The following is an 18,800-nucleotide window of genomic DNA, read 5'->3' as shown; positions in this document are numbered from 1 at the left end:
TTTTGCCTATCTAAATATTTTATTTTTATAGGCCAGTCTGAGATGTGCCTTTTTCTTTGCAACTCTGCCTAGGAGGCCAGCATCCCGGAGTCGCCTCTTCACTGTTGACGTTGAGACGGGTGTTTTGCGGGTACTATTTAATGAAGCTGCCAGTGGCTGAGGCGTCTGTTTCTCAAACTAGACACTCTAATGTATTTCTCCTCGTGCTCAGTTGTGCACTGGGGCCTCCCACTCCTCTTTCTATTCTGGTAAGAGCCTGTTTGTTCTTTAAAGGGAGTAGTACACAGCATTGTACGAGATCTTCAGTTTCTTGGCAATTTATTGCATGGAATAGCCTTCATTTCTCAGAACAAGAATAGACTGACACGTTTCAGAAGAAAGGCCTTTGTTTCTGGCCATTTTGAGCCTGTAAACGAACACACAAATGCTGATGCTCCAGATACTCAATTAGTCTAAAGAAGGCCAGTTTTATTGCTTTTGTAATCAGGACAACAGTTTTCAGCTGTGCTAACATAATTGCAAAAGGGTTTTCTAATGATCAATTAGCCTTCGAAAATTATAAACTTGGATTAGCTAACACAACGTGCCATTGAAACACAGGAGTCATGGTTCCTGATAATGGGCCTCTGTACGCCTATGTAGATATTCCATAAAAATCTGATGTTTCCATAGTCATTTACAACATTAATGTCTACACTGTATTTCTGATCAATTTGATGTTATTTTAATGGACAAAAAAACAAGGACATTTCTAAGTGACCCCAAACGTTTTAATGGCAGTGTATAACACACTGTGGCTGAGGAAAGGCACTACTCCCAATATAAGTGAACTCCTAATCAATGTAGTTCTCATCATATTTGCGCCTCTTCGATTGTCCAACATCCCTGTCTGTTGTTCGGTGCTTCCCGAGTAAGGGGACAGTAGCTCTTCGGCTGCATCAGATTCACAACTGTCAGGCTACATGCTAGCTGGGCTAACAACAAATGTAGAATTACTGATGCTAGCATTGGATGTGCTTGTGGAAGCAGAACAACTTGTGTCGTCGACAGGTGCAGGTGTAGTACTGCTGGTGGTAGCAGTACTACCAATAGAGCTGGTCTGTGTCTTTATTGACGCGGGGCTTACTTTTTTTGACCATTTATCAATTTTCGAGTAAACGGAATGAGCAGTAGTTATGTTTGGCTACATACGGACCGTTAGTGAAATTCCTGCGAGAGAGTAACGGTTAATGTGATTGGATCTTAATTATTTGACTAGGTTACTTGTATTTGACATTGTGTTGTGATTCCGCTGAACACTAGATGGTTTAATTTTATTATTGGCAGTGAAACGAGGCTACTCAGGCAAGAAAAAAACCTCAACCAAATGTATAGCCCTGTTGGAAAATATAAATGGACTGTTTGAATTTTTTTTCTTTATGTCAATCACATTTTTATTTGGTTTACCCCCAACGACATTGCGGATACCCCAGTTTGGGAATACCTACCCTATGGGAAAAATGAATGTTGGAAAAAACATTTCCCTGTTTGACCGCTAGGTTTTATGGGTATTATGACACCTCCACAGTGGGGCTCTATTAACCTACCATAACACGAGTTGTTTGGTTGGTTGCTGTCTCTCGTCTCTCCCTCCCTCCTCCCTGCTCCCCGTTTCACTCGCTCACAGTAATTTACGGCCCCTCACCCACCCTCTAGAGCTGCAATCCTCTCTCCCTCCTCTAGAGCTTTACCAACTCTGCTTAGTAAAGTAGCTTAAAAAGTACTTTTCTGCTGCTTCCATCACTCGGGTCGGACCGGGTGTGGATCCGGCCAGGTCTATACGGAACGGGTCTAGATGTCCTCGGATCCGTTTGGAACGGGTCTCTATATATTTTAAAAATGTATTTATGCATATCAGGTCCGGGTGGGAAAGGCCCAGGTCCATTTTGGAATGAGTCCAACTTGTTGGGCCCATGAAGACCCCTACATCAGACGCCTCTTCTCAAACACTGGCTTATCCTCCCTCTATTCTGACACAAAACACACATACAACCAAACATGTAAATAGGGAAACATTCCTAATAGTGTGTGTGTGTGTGTGTGTGTGTGTGTGTGTGTGTGTGTGTGTGTGTGTGTGTGTGTGTGTGTGTGTGTGTGTGTGTGTGTGTGTGTGTGTGTGTGTGTGTGTGTGTGTACCTGTGTGTATTTGGGGCGGGAGCAGCAGGAGCCTCATGTTGACGGGAGAGCCCCCCTGCACTCGGCTGGCCAGGTGCCTAAACAGGAACAGGATATGACATCACACAGGGAGAAATAGATGGCAGTAGAAGTGGTGCCCTGTATTGTTTGGGTTTCTCTGGTGTAGGCCAGGTTACTGTAAAAGCACTGTGAAAACTGCTGATGTAAAAAAAAAAAAAAATTTAAATCTTCATTGATTGATTCATTGTAAAAGTAGAAGTGATGTCTATTTACCCATCAGGTAGGAAGTAGCAGTGCCAACACTCTGCACCCCAGCTCCCTATGACCACAAATTGACCACACATTAACTACACAGCATGGTCAACACATGGTAAAATCAAACATAACCATGTCCAAGAATATTGCTGAACTGAAACAGTTTTGTAAAGAGGAATGGTCCAAAATTCCTCTTGACCGTTGTGCAGGTCTGATCCGCAACTACAGAAAATGTTTTGTCAAGGTTATTGCTGCCAAAGGAGGTTCAACCAGTTAAATCCAAAGGTTTACATACTTTCCCCACCCTGCACTGTGAATGTTTACACTGTGTGTTCAATAAAGACATGAACACATATAATTGTTTCTGTGTTATTAGTTTAAGCAGACGGTGTTTGTCTATTGTTGTGACCTAGATGAAGATCAGATCAATTTTTATGACCAATTTATGCAGAAATCTAGGTATTTCCAAAAGGTTCACATACTTTTTCTTGCCACTGTATTTAGCAGATGTTATTGCGGGTGTTGTGAAATACCGTCTTCCTGTTCAAGTGAGCACAGCACAACAAGTCCAAAAATGTGTTGTACGCTGCTGCATAAATTATGTAATATGCCAGGGAGATATGTATACTATACAAATAGTTATATTGACTACATCCGTAGCTCGCTCATGAATGTCTTAATTGAAATTATGGATTGGCTCTTATCCACTTATCCACCCTTATGCCATAGCTGTACATCTCAATTGTCATTAGAAACTACATTTGTTTAAGCATGTCAGCCGTATCAGCTGTTTTCTTAAAAGGCAGTAAATGAGGCTGTGATTGAACTGTTTCGCTGCCAGACAAGGCTCAGCTGATAGCCAGGTGTAGTGGTGGTAATATGTTGGGACAGCTTTTGGGACAGCTTTAAGTAGGCCCTAACAGTTTGTCACCCGTTATCGTGCAATTAATTTATTGTTTAGTGTTGTGTTGTATAATGGCTTTGCTGGCATGCATCCCATCCCCCCCCCCCCCCCCCCCACCTAGATCTACATACATGCAGCCTATTTGAAATTATGCTTGCTTCTTACATTCACCTTTTCATGTTAATTTAAATATTTTTCATTCAAAATCATATAGTTTGGTTTCAATACATAAAAACCAATGAGTAGGTCCAGGAATTCACAAAAATAGATGGGTGTTGGTTAAATTGTGATTTTAATGAATGTAGCCAATTTGGAGCGGGAGTTTTTTTTCTTCTTGTGAACACGGAGATGTTTATAGCAGATTGTAGAAACGGACATGGAGGCTTCATGAGCAATGGGATTTCCAACCGCTCAACTCCGTTCACTTGCTCTGCTGCCTACATGCCTACCTATACCTGGCGGAACCCCTTCCATCTCTCTCTCTCTCTCTCCCTCACTAGTTTGCTCTTTCTTTGCCGTGAAAGATGCGAGAGTTTGTGTTCTCGAAATAGACTATGGAAAATAGTTTCCCCCGGTGCAAAAATACTGAACCTTAGGAGTCGATTGCTAGCGGAATGAAAGCTTGGCACCCAGAAATGTGAGTCGACACCTGGAGTCGACGGGCAAGGAGTCGAGGAATCGATTCCTTTGGAGTCGACTCCTCACCAATAATCTCACCACACCAGTATCAACCCTCACAAACATCACTACTGTTTAAAGCTGGTGTACAAAACCAAAGTAAAAGATGCAAACACGAAATTTAAGAACGGGACGTATAGAAATACCGCACATGGTACAGATACGGCGTAGACTTGCTTTCAATGACAATTACCTAACTAATTTAGTAATGGGCATTCCGGCTCTTTTCAGTGAGCTCTTTAAAAATAAATGTTTTGTATTTTGTCAAGTCAAACAGTTTGCCATAGTTTGACTATGATTGGTGTTAGAATAATTCGAATTAAATTATGAAATTAAATCATATTCTACCTTAACCATATTGTATTTAAAACATATTTCAAAATAATGCTTTTAAACATTTGCATTTCAAGTATAACTTTTTTAATGTATATAAACAAAGTGCATATAAATGTAACAATACAAAACTAATACAATCTGAACAACATAACAATAGAATATTGCACCATATCAAAGAAAAATAAATAACAATGTGCAAAACTGCAGCATCCCACTTAAAACATTTTCTCTCTCTTCTTTATTGCCATGTTATAACCAGCAGCACACAGAAATGCTGACCATATTTTGCTTTTATGAGAGATTTGCATTCAGAAATGCAAGCTGCCTAACTTTAGAGGGGCTGGTGCGGTTTCTTCTCAGTAATTATTTGTCCCATTTTCAAGAAGACCCTCTCAGAGGGAACGAATGTGGCCACTATGCAGTCTCCCTGTCATGACTTTAGTAAGCCGTGGGTAGAGAGAGGCCTTGTTCTTCCACCAGCTCAGAGGATCTGCAGGAGGGGCTCCTCCAAATAGGATTGGACCTCCATTATGGCATCAGCTGAGGGATTCCTTCGTGCTGCATCCCCAGTTTCTCTCTTGTCAAACAGCATCCAAACAGCAGACGTTTGTGGCACTACTGCTGGTGCTTCTACTCCATCTGCTCTCTCTTCTTCCTTGTTGCCCTGGTGCCTGAGCCAGCTGACTGCTGGGGCTGTCCCTCGCTGCTGCTGAGGTTATTTTTTTAAGAGCATCATCAATCGCTCTGGCATCACTGAAGGCTAACTTCTAAACCTGAGGTCAAGTGCAGCGGTTTCTGATAGCAAGTGATTATATTCTATTCAAGGAACTTTCTGTCCATTGATGAAAGAAGGGTGTCCATCAACTCTGTCTTGTCCTGTGGTAACCTCCCATTCCTCATGGTTCAGAGCATCAACAGGTGCATTGACAATGGCCAGGGTGGAGATGATGGCATCCTTTGACTCAAGAAACCGCTTCAACATATAAAATGTTGAATTCCACCTTGTAGTGCAGTCGTGTTTAGGCCTCAGCTCAGGCATCCCCATCTGGCGTTGTGTAGACTTTCGTTTTTTAGCACCTACAGTATTCCACAGCTGCTTTCACTTTGTCCACAGTGGGCTTCATCGCCTTCAGAGCATATCTTACAATCAGGTTGAGTGGGCAAGACATGGATGACGGGGCCTTTAAAAAAAATGGCATGGCTTTGGTTATGTTAGCTGCATTGTTGCTAACACAACAGACCACTTTTCCATCTACTTGCCATTCTCTGGCCACTCTCAACAGTTCCTCTGCCAAGTTCTCTGAGGTGTGTCTGTAGCTGAACTCAAAGCAGTCCAGAAGACAGCTAGGCATCGAAAAATCCTCAATGAAGTTACATGTAACCGACATGTAAGAAGTGGTTACCCTTGATGTCCAGCAGTCAGTGGTAAGACTCTTCCCCTCACTGAAGCCTGTGTGATCTCATACAGTTATGGAATATGTGATTTTGAAAGGGTTTTCCTGCTTGGAATTGTGTACATTGGATATAGACTATTGCTATAATTTCTAAAAACCTGTCCTTCACGATCGAAAATGGATGCAATGCAATATCAATTTGGCCTTGTTTTGCTACAGACATATACTTTGGCATAAACTGGTCCATAGAAGACTGCGTTGCTGTGGGTCGCGGAGTCGGCCTGCTTGACTGAGTGGATGCATCTCCACGTGTGGAGGTGCTGGATCCACCACTACCACTAGGAGGCACGCTAGCATAACATTTATTTTTTCGTTCTTTGAATTAGTTAATTCTATTCATTTAAATGTTTTGATTATTCATATCTTTATTTTTTTATATATTTTTTTCTAAATAGATTCGCCTCTTCTGATATGCGTGCCGGCTCCCAATGTTCACCTACAAGAGCCGACTCTTAGAGCCGAATCGTTCGCGAACGACCCATCACAACAACTTTAACTCCATTGGTCTGACCGCCCAAAAACAAACAAATTGCAGGACTGTATTCAAGCAGTCGAAATGTTTATCCGTCTTCGTTGTTTAATTTCAAATATTGTTTGAACAAACTGTTCACGTATTGGTGAGTTATTGTTTTCTTACTTGAAACTGAAAAATGTTTTTCTATATAAAGACTCACTAGGCTACCTTTTTGTTTTTGGAAAATACGTTGTGGGCACATTCTAAAATGGCGGGTTGGACTCGAAGGTATCCTTTGAAGAGGTTACTGGACTATTTTATGAAGCACGTATCACTGTCGTCGAAACAATGTAGTAATACCTCAACTATGTAACGTTAAGTAGAAGTGCTCCGAAAAAATTAAGTAGAAAATGTAAAGCTGTTATCTGTCATTTGACAGACTCATTTGACCAACCTACTGACCGATCCCTTAAAACAGAGATTGCAGAAACTGCAGTAAAAGTGCAGTAACTGCAGTCGACTGTGATCATTTGGACGCAGTAATTTCAGAATAACTGCAGTCATACTGCACTCATACTACAGCTCCACTGCAAAATGACTGCAGTAAAAAAGTTTTATTTTGGACGCAGTATTTGCTGCTAACTTAGACTCTGACTGTAATCTTTTTTTCATAAGGGGTACAATAACAGTAGTAGTTAACAAACTTTTTGCCAGGAAGAGATGTGAGCCATAAAAACCTCTTTCCCCCAAAAAATGACGAAAATAGGTGAAACTAGAACAGAAATAAGTAAATGTTGCATAACAACAAGCAACCCACATGACACAACCCAAAATATTTAATATCTGCCTTCTATAGCTTGTGACGTTCTTAGCATGTACATAGGTTATAGGGTACACCCTGAGCAAATCCCTGTCTCAGGTGAAACGTTTAAGTAATATTTAACCTGACCTACAGTATTGCGTTAGATATTCAAAGATAATACAGCTCTGCATCCTATGTACTGTAAATCTCAAGAGGCAACTGACAAAAAACCTGACAAATGGTCAAAGGTCTGTTTTTGCACAGATAAAAAGGGATTGTTTAGATGCCCTGAAGTGAAATGTACTGCATGTCAAAACTAAATCAAACTGATGGCTATGATATTACTGTGTTTGTTTCAGCTTGTCACCATGGCACACTCCCTTCCTGACCTCTTGGATGACCTGGAGCAAGATCAAAAGAGTTGCAGCACTGATCAGGTGCTGGAGCGAGAGAGGGAGATGAAAAGGAGGTGGGTTGTTGTACTCTGATGATACACCCACTGGAGAAGAGAATAACTGCATTTATACAAAAAAATAAAAATCTCACAATACACTATAATTACCTCTGACTAACCAAAATAGAAAGAGGCACACAAACACGCATATAATTGCTTGTCTCACCCCCTCTATTATTCTCTGCAGTGAGTTGAGGGCTGGTCTAGTCTGTCCAGTGTGTGAGCATGGGCTGAGAGACCCAGTCTCGTTTAACTGTGGACACAGAGTTGGGTTACTTACAAAACCCTGATAGGGTTACTTGCAAAGCATTTGCTAATCATTAGTTAAGTCTTTTGCAGGCAAGGATCTAAAGTGAGGACTATCTATACCTTATGAAACCTTAAGGCTGGCCATGCCATAAGTAGCCATTCCAGCAGTAGCTGATGCTCCACAAAGGGCTCAAAATGACCTGAAATATGCCTCGCTTATCAACAGTAAAAGAATACGGACACAACACAGAGGGTGCGAAAGACACATTTCAGTTGAAGGCATTCAGTTGTACAACTGACTAGGTATCTCCCTTTCTATTTCCCCTTATGCCAGGTTCGGCACTGAACTTATCAGAAAAAAAACCTTGGTTGTTTTAGGCCTAATATTATATGCCCGCGGGGAGCAATTATGGTGCCTGTTACTGTATTTAGACAGAGACAATTTTAAAACAAGTGGTCTCATTTTATTAGAATTTGATTAGAACTTTTATCTGTCTTTTTAGGTCTTACCAATATTGAATGTAATCTTGCTCATTGATAACAATTGGCATTTTCATGGATCAGACAAAAAAGCTTTTTACGTTAGGCCTATGTCAGTGTGAATCAGAGGAGGCTGGTGGGAGGAGCTATAGGAGGATGGGCTCATTGTAATGGCTGGAATGGAATGGATGGAACGCTATCAAACACATCGTTCCATTAATTCCATTCCAGCCAATAAAATGAGCCCTTCCTCCTATAGCTCCTCCCACCAGCCTCCTCTAGTGCAAATGCTATGTTTAACAATATATTTCCAAAATGAAGCCATGCAATTACTTAGACCAATGTGGACTCCAAACATGTTCAACATATTTAGCAAATATGGGATAGGCCTACATTTTATTTTTGTAGGCTATTTAACGAACTAGGCTATAATGGACTAACATTCCAATTGGAGTTGATGACAACTGAATACATAAGACCGTAAATACACAACTTAATGAAACCACATATTTGGCCATGGAGCACTTTCTTACACACCTACAACTTGTTTATTAATCAAAACCCAGCCCTTTCGAGCCACCGCCAGCTACTGCGAGCATAATTTTGGTTGTGAAAATAGCTAAAATATTCCTGACACCCCCCCACCCCAAACCGATAGCGCATAAAATTACCATTGTGTTAGGTTTGTTAAAATAGAGCCCGAATGTTAAAGGAAATATTCACATTTTTTTTAACATTTTCCAGATGTAGCAAAGAAAGTACATTTTCTTTAACATTCTGTGTTTTGTCCGTATTGTTAGTTTAATACAATAGTTTAATACATTTTTAAATGTAGGAATAGCTTAATTAATGATGAATAAACTATTTACTAATCCATCAAATGTTTTATTACCAGGTGTTATCATAAAGTGCTACCCTTGTCGTGTGTGTGTGTGTGTGCGCTCAATTGTGGTTAAAACGCTCTCCCTTCCTCCCTCTCACTCTCTCTGCAGTGAGTTGGAGGTCATCCATAATGCCAGTCCTCAGTGTCCGGAGACCTAAAAACACATCCTTTCTGAAGCGCACTACCACACAAACTTGGAGGACACTTTATGGTGTTTCTCCCACATCCACTCATAATGCATTTAAATCAACAAAAAATGAAACTTAATTGAATTATTATTTTTTTTGAAGATGAAAACTACGGAAACAAGGAAGACATTTCAATGAACATTTTACCTTGTAGAGTAGCTAATGAGTAAGAAGTATCATAAGTATTTAGTTTGACTGTGATAATTGGAAGGTACTAGATTGAGGGCAACATTTTCATAGTGCAAAAACATTGTGCAGATTGCAGAACTCGTTAATCTTATTGTAATCTGGCAGCGTGATTTCATTTGAAGCGGTTTTAAAAATGTGCCTTTGTAAAGAGGTGACTATTTATGCATTGCTCGGTTTACTAAACTCTAGTTAAATAATTGCCTCTTTCTAATGCACATTGTTAAAGAAACGTTCAAGGCAGATCATCCTACACTAGTAGTATTGGAAGACTGCTCGGTATATAAACAATATCAAAAGAGGGGATTTGGCCCAGAGATTGGGAAAAGGGTAGATGAATATGGACTCAGGTACCTTGATATAGGGCCATCTGTGGCAATAGGAAATGTGCCACCATGATTTTATACAAAGCCATATGTTAATCTTAGCCTGATCAAAGAAAAGAAGCAGTGGTTTAAAGAAAATATAGGAACAATAGTGGATCAATATATATATATACAGATGGTTCAAAGGATTCCATGAATGGGAAGACTGGAGCAGGTGTATTCCTGAGTTCAATGTTAATCCATGCAACAAATTATTTATCTGTATATGCAACAGAAATGGTTGCTATAATTGTTGGATTGCAATGGCTAGAGGAGGGGCAACCAAGAAGAACAGTAATATGTTCAGGTTCTACATCAGTTTTGTGCAGTCTAAGATCTGGGAAATTGGAACGTGAGGATTTATGGATAGAAATAATGATGATGTCATTTGGGTTAACAAGAAATGCGATAGAGGTTCAGTTTTGTTTGATTCCTGCTCATAAAGGAGTCAATGGGAATGATATAGTAGATAAAATAGCAAAGAAAGCAATGAAAAATAATTTTGTGGATATAGGCCTACAGGTGCAATTAGGGAGAGGAGAGTAAAACATTCATATCAAACACTGTTGGATTGTTGTCAGAGGCAATGGGATGCAAGTGGTGAAGGGGAGACAGTTTTATAGAACAAGGAAATCTGTACGAGAGAAAATGTAATGGGAACAGAAAAGAGGACGTTATCTTGTCTAGGATGAGATTAGGACATATGGTATTGAATTATTCTGAAATTGATAGGGAACCATGGTACTGGTATGTGAGATGGGCGTATGTTAAAAGAAACGGTTGAACATGTTATGTTGTGAATTTTATGACGTAGAGAGTTAGTTTGCTAGGGTCAGAGGGGTTGGGCGGGGATGTGATTTCGGTGGGGGGATGGAAGTAGTAAGCTTTTTAGGGCTTTATTTGATTTGGTTAGAAACAGGGTTAGATAAGAGAATATTGATGTATTGGGAGGCTGTGACCGGTCTCACACTCCAGTACAGTAGGTGGCTCGGTGTATGCACCTTTCAGTTGGCTGCGATCCTCCAATACAATTTTTAAAGAAGAAACCTTTCCAAGTAAATCACAAGGCAATATTACAACAAGGTTAACATAATTTTTTGCACAATGCTTTTGCACTATGGAAATGTCACCCCAAAATATTTATCTTTATTTATTTTTGGCTTTTATATTCCTTTTCCTTGCAGTGGATGATGTGATGCAGAGAGTTAAAGAGGAGCATAAAGCCAGTCTGAAGGAGAAGTTTCAATTTGTTTTCGAGCGAAACACAGACTATGAAACTCCTCTCGAACGGATCTACACCAAGCTCTATATCACAGGGGGAGAAAGTCAAGGGGTGAATGATGAACATGAAGTGTGGCAGATTGAGAAAAGATCCTGGGGGAAAAAAGCAACAGACACTCCAATCAACTGCAATGACCTCTTCAAACCCTTACCAGGAAAAGACCGACCCATCAGAACTGTAATGACCAAAGGCATCGCTGGAATCGGAAAAACGGTCTCGGTGCATAAGTTCATCCTAGACTGGGCAGAAGGAAAAGCCAATCAGGATGTGGATTTCGTCTTTGTTCTTCCTTTCCGTGAGCTGAATTTGATCAAAGATGACCAGTGATGACCAGTACAGTCTTTCTGAACTTCTGAATGACTTCCACCCTGAACTTGCAGAGATAGAAGACACAAAGACATTTGCTGTTTGTAAAGTTCTGTTCATCTGTGATGGTCTGGATGAAAGCCAACTTGAATTGGATTTTCATAAAAACAAGAGGTTGACTGACGTTACAAAGACCTCATCAGTGGATGTGTTGCTTACAAACATTATCAAGGGGAATCTTCTTCCCAAAGCTCTCCTCTGGATAACATCACGACCAGCAGCAGCCAATCAGATTCCCCGTAAGTGCAGGTGACCGAAGTATGGGGTTTCAATGACCCACAGAAAGGGGAATATTTCAGGAAAATAATAAGTGATGAGAACCTTGCCAGCACAATAATCTCACACCTTACAACATCAAGGAGTTGCTACATCATGTGCCACATACCAGTCTTCTGTTGGATTTCTGCCCAAGTCCTTGTACAAATGATGATGACAAATGAGATTGGAGATATCCCAACAACTCTGACTGAGATGTACACTCACTTTCGACATGAGATGTACACTCACTTTCTAGACAAACCTGGCAAATGAAAAGTATCAGGGTCGAAATGAGGCATATGCACAGAAGATCTTGGAATCACGTAAAGACTTCATTCTAAAACTGGGGAGGCTAGCATTTGAGCACCTGAACAAAGGCAATCTCATGTTCTATGAGAAGGACCTGAATGAGTATGGCATTGATGTCAGTGAAGCTGCAGTGTACTGTGGGTTGTGCACAGAAATCTTTAAAGAAGAGTCTGTGTTGTACAAAAATAAGGTCTATTGCTTTGTGCATCTGAGTACCCAGGAGTTCTTTGCTGCTCTGTACGTGTTCCACTGTTGTGTAACAAAGAACGTCAAGGAGCTGGAGCCTTTCCTGAAAAATTAGCCAAAATTATGCCCCTTGGATGAGCTTTCCTTGCACGGGCTTCTGCAGATGATAGTTGTTAAAGCCTTGCAGACGAAGAATGGACACCTGGACCTGTTTCTCCGATTCCTTGTTGGCATCTCACTGGATGCTACTCAGAAACTCTTACAAGGCCTCCTGCCACAAAGTGAGAATGGCTCGGAGTCTGTTGAGAAAATTAGGAAATATTTTAGGGATCAGGATGTTTTATTAGGGGATTACTCACCTGAAAGATTCATCAACCTTCTCCAATGCTTGACTGAGATGAAAGACAATTCAGTACAAGAAGACATTCTAAAGTACCTTAAGTCAGAAAATCGATCAGAAACGGAACTGTCGGCTCCTCATTGCTTATATGCTTCAAATGTCAGAGGAGGTGCTGGATGAGTTGGACATAAATAATTACAAGACAGGTATCACAGGTCATCTGAGACTGCTTCCAGTTGTGAGAAACCGCAGAAAGGCAATGCAAGTATTAATGCAGAATTCACACATACCACATCCTTATAAATAAGTATTTATCCTATTTTTATGATATGCAACTTGTTCAGATTTGTATTATCATAAATTTACATTTTTGCAATGCTGAGGGCCTTTTTTGTATACCTTTTTAGTTAGAAGCACTGGGATTTCATTTCTCAATGGCTTACCTGGAAAATCCAAATAATTCACAATACAGTGGTTAAGAGACCCTGACGTAACATAACATCACAGGTTATATGAGTTGTATTTTCTCTATTCTTGCAGATTGTCTGGCATTGTACTCACAAGTCAGTGCTTTGAATTGCTGGTCTCCAGTTTGCAGACTCACTCATGAGAGACCTGGACCTGAGTAATATTGCGTTTCATGACAAAGAGATGTTATTCTTTGCTGGATTGAAACATCCACACTGTAAACACTAAGGTCAGTTATTTTGGAGAGGTCCAGATAGGATATCATGATAACAACCTAAAGAGTGACTAACAAACTGTTCAACAAAGTTTCAAATTGTTACCCTGAGACCATGTTTTGAGAAATCAAACCGTAATGGACACGCACAGTAATGAAAGCATGTCATTAAATGTGTACATGCTTTGTGTTCATGTTCACTTCACACAGATGCTTTCTTTGCTGAAATAAATCGAGTAAGACGACCTGTATTTAATCACTTGATGTCTCTTTCTTTGTAGACTCTCAAGCTGTAAATTCACAGAAACGTCTTTGATTACTGCTCTAATGCCAGTGAGCTCACCACCTACAGCCGCAATCTGTAAGTTGAATTTTGTGTCGAAAGTATTGCCTGATGCATGCCTTGTGAACTGTGCAATGGTTGCCATAAATTGGCCTTTGTTTGCTTTTTGTGTCGTTGTGTAAGTTTCGTTTTCATCCTTAATCATTTTTGTATTTTATTGTATTACCACAGGGGGCACAGAAGTTACCGGTTGGGCCTTAAAACACCTGGACCTGAGTTTCAACAGACTGAATGATTCAGGCATTGTGTTGCTTTCTGCTAGGCTGGAGGATCCACACTGTAAACTGGAGAAACTGAGGTCTGCAGAATGATTGTGATTTTGTTCTCACTTTTTTTACATAACCTGTTAATATCTTGTTATATCTTGTGTTATGTCTTTATGTATCATCGTTTCTCATTTAGGATGAGTCGGTGTTCTCTGATAGAAACATGTTGTTACACGTTGGGCTCAGTTCTCGGCTCAAACTCCTCTCCCCTGAGAGAGCTGGACGTAAGTAGCAATGATCTACAGGATTCAGGAATGAAGATGCTCTCTGCTGGACTGGGAAATCCACACTGTAAACTGGAGATACTGAGGTGGGAAATACATGGGGACAAAGGAAGAGATGCTTACATTTACAGAAATATAATATTCACAATACTACTTTTTAAAACTTGTGTTATATACAGTGCCTCCGGAAAGTATTCAGACCCCTTAACTTTTTCCACATTTTGTTATGTTACAGCCTTATTCTAAAATGGATTAAATAAATAAAACATCCTTTTTAAACAACAGAAATGCCTTATTTACATAAGTATTCAGACCCTTTGCTATGAGACTCGAAATTGAGCTCAGGTACATCCCGTTTCCCTTGATCATCCTTGAGACATTTCTACGACTTGATTGGAGTCCACCTTTGGTAAATTCAATTAATTGGACATGATTTGGAAAGGCACACACCTGTCTATATGAGGTCCCCCAGTTGACTGTGCATGCCACAGCAAAAACCAAGCCATGAGATCGAAGGAATTGTCCGTAGAGCTCCGAGACAGGATTGTGTTGAGGCATAGATCTGGGGAAGGGTACCAAAAAATGTATGCAGCATTGAAGGTCCCCAAGAACACAGTGGCCTCCATCATTCTTCAATTGAAGAAGTTTGGAACCACCAAGACTCTTTCTAGAGCTGGCTGCCCGGCCAAACTGAGCAATAGGGGGAGAAGGGCCTTGGTTAGGGAGGTGACCAGAACCCAATGGTCACTGACAGAGCTCTAGAGTTCCTCTGTGGAGATGGGAGAACCTCCAGAAGGACAACCATCTCTGCTGCGCTCCACCATTCAAGGCCTTTATGGTAGAGTGGCCAGACGGAAGCCACTCCTCAGTAAAGGGCACATGAAAACCCACTTGGGAGTTTGACAAATGGCACCTAAAGCTTCTCAGACCATGAGAAACAAGATTCTCTGATCTGATGAAACCAAGATTGAACTCTTTGGCCTGAATGCCAAGTGTCACATCTGGAAGAAATCTGGCACCATCCTTATGGTGAAGCATGGTGGTGAGGCAAAGATGAACTGAGCATAGTACAGAGAGATCCTTGATGAAAACCTGCTCCAGAGCGCTCAGGATCTCAGACTAGGGCAAAGGTTCACCTTCCAACAGGACAATGACCCTAAGCACACAGCCATGACAGCGCAGGGGTGGCTTCGGGACAAGTCTCTGAATGTCCTTGAGTGGGCCAGCCAGACCCTGGACTTGAACCCAAGCGAACATCTCTGGAGAGACCTGAAAATAGCTGTGCATCAACGCTCCCCATCCAACCTGATAAAGGTTGAGAGGATCTGCAGAGAAGAATGGGAGAAACTCCCCAAATACAGATGGGTCGAGCTTGTAGTGTCATACCCAAGAAGACTCAAGGCTGTAATCGCTGCCAAATGTGCTTCAACAAAGTACTGTGTAAAGGGTCTGTAAATACATGTAAATGAGATATTTCCGTTTTAAATGTTTAATAAATTAGCCAACATTATATAAACCTGTTTTTGCTTTGTCATTATGGGGTAGTGTAACAGATTGATGAGGGGGAAAAACATTTTTTTAGAATAAAGCTGTAACATAACAAAATGTGGAAAAAGTCAAGGGGTCTAAATACTTTCCGAAGGAACCGTATATTCTAAGGCCTTCTCTGAAAGCTTTCAAGGCTCTGCACTCAACCTCCAGCAGTCTGGTTGTAAAATCATGACCTCTCTCTGCAGTCTGTCATTCTGCAGCTTCACAGAGGAAGGCTGTGCTTCTCTGGCTTCTGCTCTGAGGTCTAACCCTTCCCATTTGAGAGAGGTGGACCTGAGCTTCAATCACCTAGGAGACTCAGGAGTGAAGCTGCTCTCTGCTAGACTGGCAGATCCACACTGTAGACTGGATAAACTCAAGTATGCTAACTGTGCAAAACTTGTCTTGGGTCCCACTCTCTCCAGATTTCTATGAAATATTACCTATAATTACAATATATTTGAAATAGATTTTCTTCCAAAAATGTGTCATTAAGTAAAAAGTTGCTTTTCTATAGACCCCTGCCTGACTTGTTCACCATCAACAGAATGGTTCTGGGCATATACCAGTCATTATAAACATTCACGACAAGTTAACAGCCGTGCAGCTTTATACAGCTACTGAATATAATGAAGAATCTACGACTTTTGTAATGATATACTTTGTTTGTGCACCAGTCTTGTAACCACTGCCATAACTGACTGTTTGAGGAATCACTGCATTTCTCTTGTTGGTCTGAGAACAGACCGGTCCTGATATTGTGTTGCTTCATTGCTGCTCTACATACTGTAGCAAACGGCAACATCCGGGACTCAAACCAGGGTCTCCCAGCCCGTAGGCAAACCTGTAAACAACTTCTCCAATAGGGTTAACCCAGTTGAGGTAGATTCGAATGAGTAATACCTAGGCAAGTGTCCTTACACCACAGGCGGTGTCCGTCACTAACTATTATTTTGCCTCTCCTACAGTTTGAACCAAAATTAAGAGTTGTGGTTTAAACCGGAGCTGCTTAAGAAGTGTAAGTGTCTTTGCTAATGATATTGCAATTCAATACAACTGCTATTGACCCACTGGTTATGATGAGATTCTCTCTCCTTTGACTTCTCTTGCTTCTCCAGATGCCAAATGTGCTTGGACCCAAACACAGCAAACAAATTTTTCGCACTGATTGAGGAAAACAGAAAGCTAACATGGGTGGATGAAGAACAGACATCCTGATAACCCACAGAGATTTGAGGAAATGCCACAGGTGCTGTGTAGAGCGCCTCTGACCAAACGGCATTACTGGGAGGCAGATTTGATTGGGAATTGTGACATAGGAGTGGCATATAAATGTATTAGCAGGTGGGGAAAGGCAACAGATTGTAAGCTGGGAGCCAATGACAGGTCTTGGTGTATGTTCTTCGAAGAAAATAACCGTTACCTTGCCCGCCACAATAATAAAGAGAATCATATTCTTTACCCAACCACCAGACCTGATCCCCAAAGAGTAGGAGTGTATCTGGACTGGCCAGATGGCACTCTGTCCTTCTACAGTGTCTCCTCTGACACCATGACCCACCTGTACACATTCCAGGCCACATTCACTGAGCCCCTCTACCCAGCTTTTGGGGTAATGGACTCATTAATGGACTCATCCGTGTCCCTTGCGGTTACTAGTAGTCCAGTGCCAGCTGAAAATCCTGCATAGTCTTGGATAAGGTACAATTCCTTACGTTGGAGGGTATTTTGTTTCACAGCCTTTTCTATTACATTTTCATGACTGAATTTGAATGATGGAAAAGTTGAATGGGACATTATTTTTTCCATCATTGACAGTTAGCTTGTAACTTTGGGTTTAAAATAAAGAACAACTGTTGGTTGTTGCAGTCATAGAAATGTAATGAATGAAATGGTAATTCGGTGGTGTAAAGTTCTTTCATATGACAGCGACAAGGGTTTTAATTTGCCTATGATTTGGCCATGTCTGTTTGTAAATAAATATTTGTGTTATCTCATAGCATATGCACAGTGTAAAGCACTAGGTAACTTTTCTGCATGTTTGTCAAAATGCATATTAAGATTTTTTTTAATGGATTAAAAGACACTTGCTTCTATTTGAATTATCCCCTTCATTTCAAGTGTTGACAATCAGTAGACAGTGTTAGAATCGCAGAATCTTTAGCTCCCACTAACCCAACCCAGTGTCAGCATGGTGCTGAAATTCAACAGTTTTTGTCGCTGTCCTGGGGGGTTATATGGAAAGTATTCCAACCCTATCACTTTCCAAATGTTGTTACGTTACCATCTTATTCTAAAATGGATTAAATAAAACATTTTCCTCATCAATCTACACACAACCAAAGCAAAAATGTTTTTTAACATTTTTTAAAAAACATTTTAGCACAGAAATACCTTATTTACATAAGTATTCAGACCCTTTGCTATGAGACTCGAAAATTAGCTCAGGTGCATCCTTTTTCCATTGATCATCCTTGAGATGTTTCTACAACTTGACTGGAGTCCAGCTGTGGTAAATTCAATAAATTGGACATGATTTGGAAAGGCACACACCTGTCTATATAAGGTCCCGGAGTTGACGGTGTATGTCAGAGCAAACCAAGCCACCAGGTCGAAGGAATTCTCTCTAGAGCTCCGAGACAGGATTGTGTCGAGGCACAGATCTGGGGAAGGGTACCAAAAAATGTATGCAGCATTGAAGGTCCCCAAGAACACAGTGGCTTCATCATTGTTAAATGAAGAAATGTGGAACCACCAAGACTTCCTAGAGCTGGATGCCCGCCCAAACTGAGCAATAGGGGGAGAAGGGCCTTGGTCAGGGAGATGACCAAGAACTCAATGGTCACTCTGACAAAGCTCCATCTCTGCAGCACTCCACCTTTCAGGCCAGACAGAAGTCACTCAGTAAAAGGCACATGACAGGCCGCTTGGAGTTTGCCAAAAGGCACTTAAAGGACTGCGACCATGAGAAACAATATTATGTGGTCTGATTGTCAACAAGTCACCCAAGTCATAGACTGTTGTCTTTGCTACCGCACGGCAAGCGATACCGGAGTGCCAAGTCTAGGTCCAAAAGGCTCCTTAACAGCTTCTACCCCCAAGCCTTAAGACTGCTTGAACAATTAATCAAATGGCCTACCAGACTATTTGC

At 41.0% G+C, this 18,800-nt stretch overlaps 1 protein-coding gene across 2 annotated transcripts; it reads left to right on the top strand.

The window, feature by feature from the left end:
* The first annotated feature begins 6,234 nt into the window (after positions 1-6,234).
* Positions 6,235-17,745, top strand: LOC110494007 (ribonuclease inhibitor-like). Of its 2 annotated transcripts, XM_036950000.1 has the most exons (8): positions 6,246-6,419; positions 7,418-7,527; positions 13,568-13,647; positions 13,801-13,927; positions 14,032-14,205; positions 15,856-16,029; positions 16,618-16,667; positions 16,768-17,745. In XM_036950000.1, exons 2-7 carry the CDS (start codon positions 7,427-7,429, stop codon positions 16,631-16,633), a joined length of 672 nt encoding a protein of 223 aa, XP_036805895.1. In that variant the 5' UTR covers positions 6,246-6,419; positions 7,418-7,426; the 3' UTR covers positions 16,634-16,667; positions 16,768-17,745. The 2 variants fall into 2 exon arrangements, with proteins under 2 accessions (XP_036805896.1, XP_036805895.1); XM_036950001.1 differs by lacking the exon at positions 15,856-16,029 and having other exon boundaries at positions 6,235-6,419.
* Positions 17,746-18,800: the final 1,055 nt, after the last annotated feature.

The sequence above is a fragment of the Oncorhynchus mykiss genome, chromosome 17 (assembly GCF_013265735.2).
Source record: "Oncorhynchus mykiss isolate Arlee chromosome 17, USDA_OmykA_1.1, whole genome shotgun sequence".
Lineage (NCBI taxonomy): Eukaryota > Metazoa > Chordata > Actinopteri > Salmoniformes > Salmonidae > Oncorhynchus > Oncorhynchus mykiss.
The sequence above is the reverse complement of the archived record's forward strand: the minus strand, read 5'-3'. Positions and strand labels throughout refer to the sequence as shown.

What these genes read in the sequence shown, in the direction of transcription:
- LOC110494007 (XM_036950000.1), top strand. Translation starts at nt 7,427, where the DNA reads ATGGCACACTCCCTTCCTGACCTCTTGGATGACCTGGAGCAAGATCAA. An exon ending in ACCACCTACAGCCGCAATCT is followed by an intron (nt 13,648 to 13,800) that starts GTAAGTTGAATT and finishes GTATTACCACAG; the next exon opens with GGGGCACAGAAGTTACCGGT. An exon ending in TGTAAACTGGAGAAACTGAG is followed by an intron (nt 13,928 to 14,031) that starts GTCTGCAGAATG and finishes TTTCTCATTTAG; the next exon opens with GATGAGTCGGTGTTCTCTGA.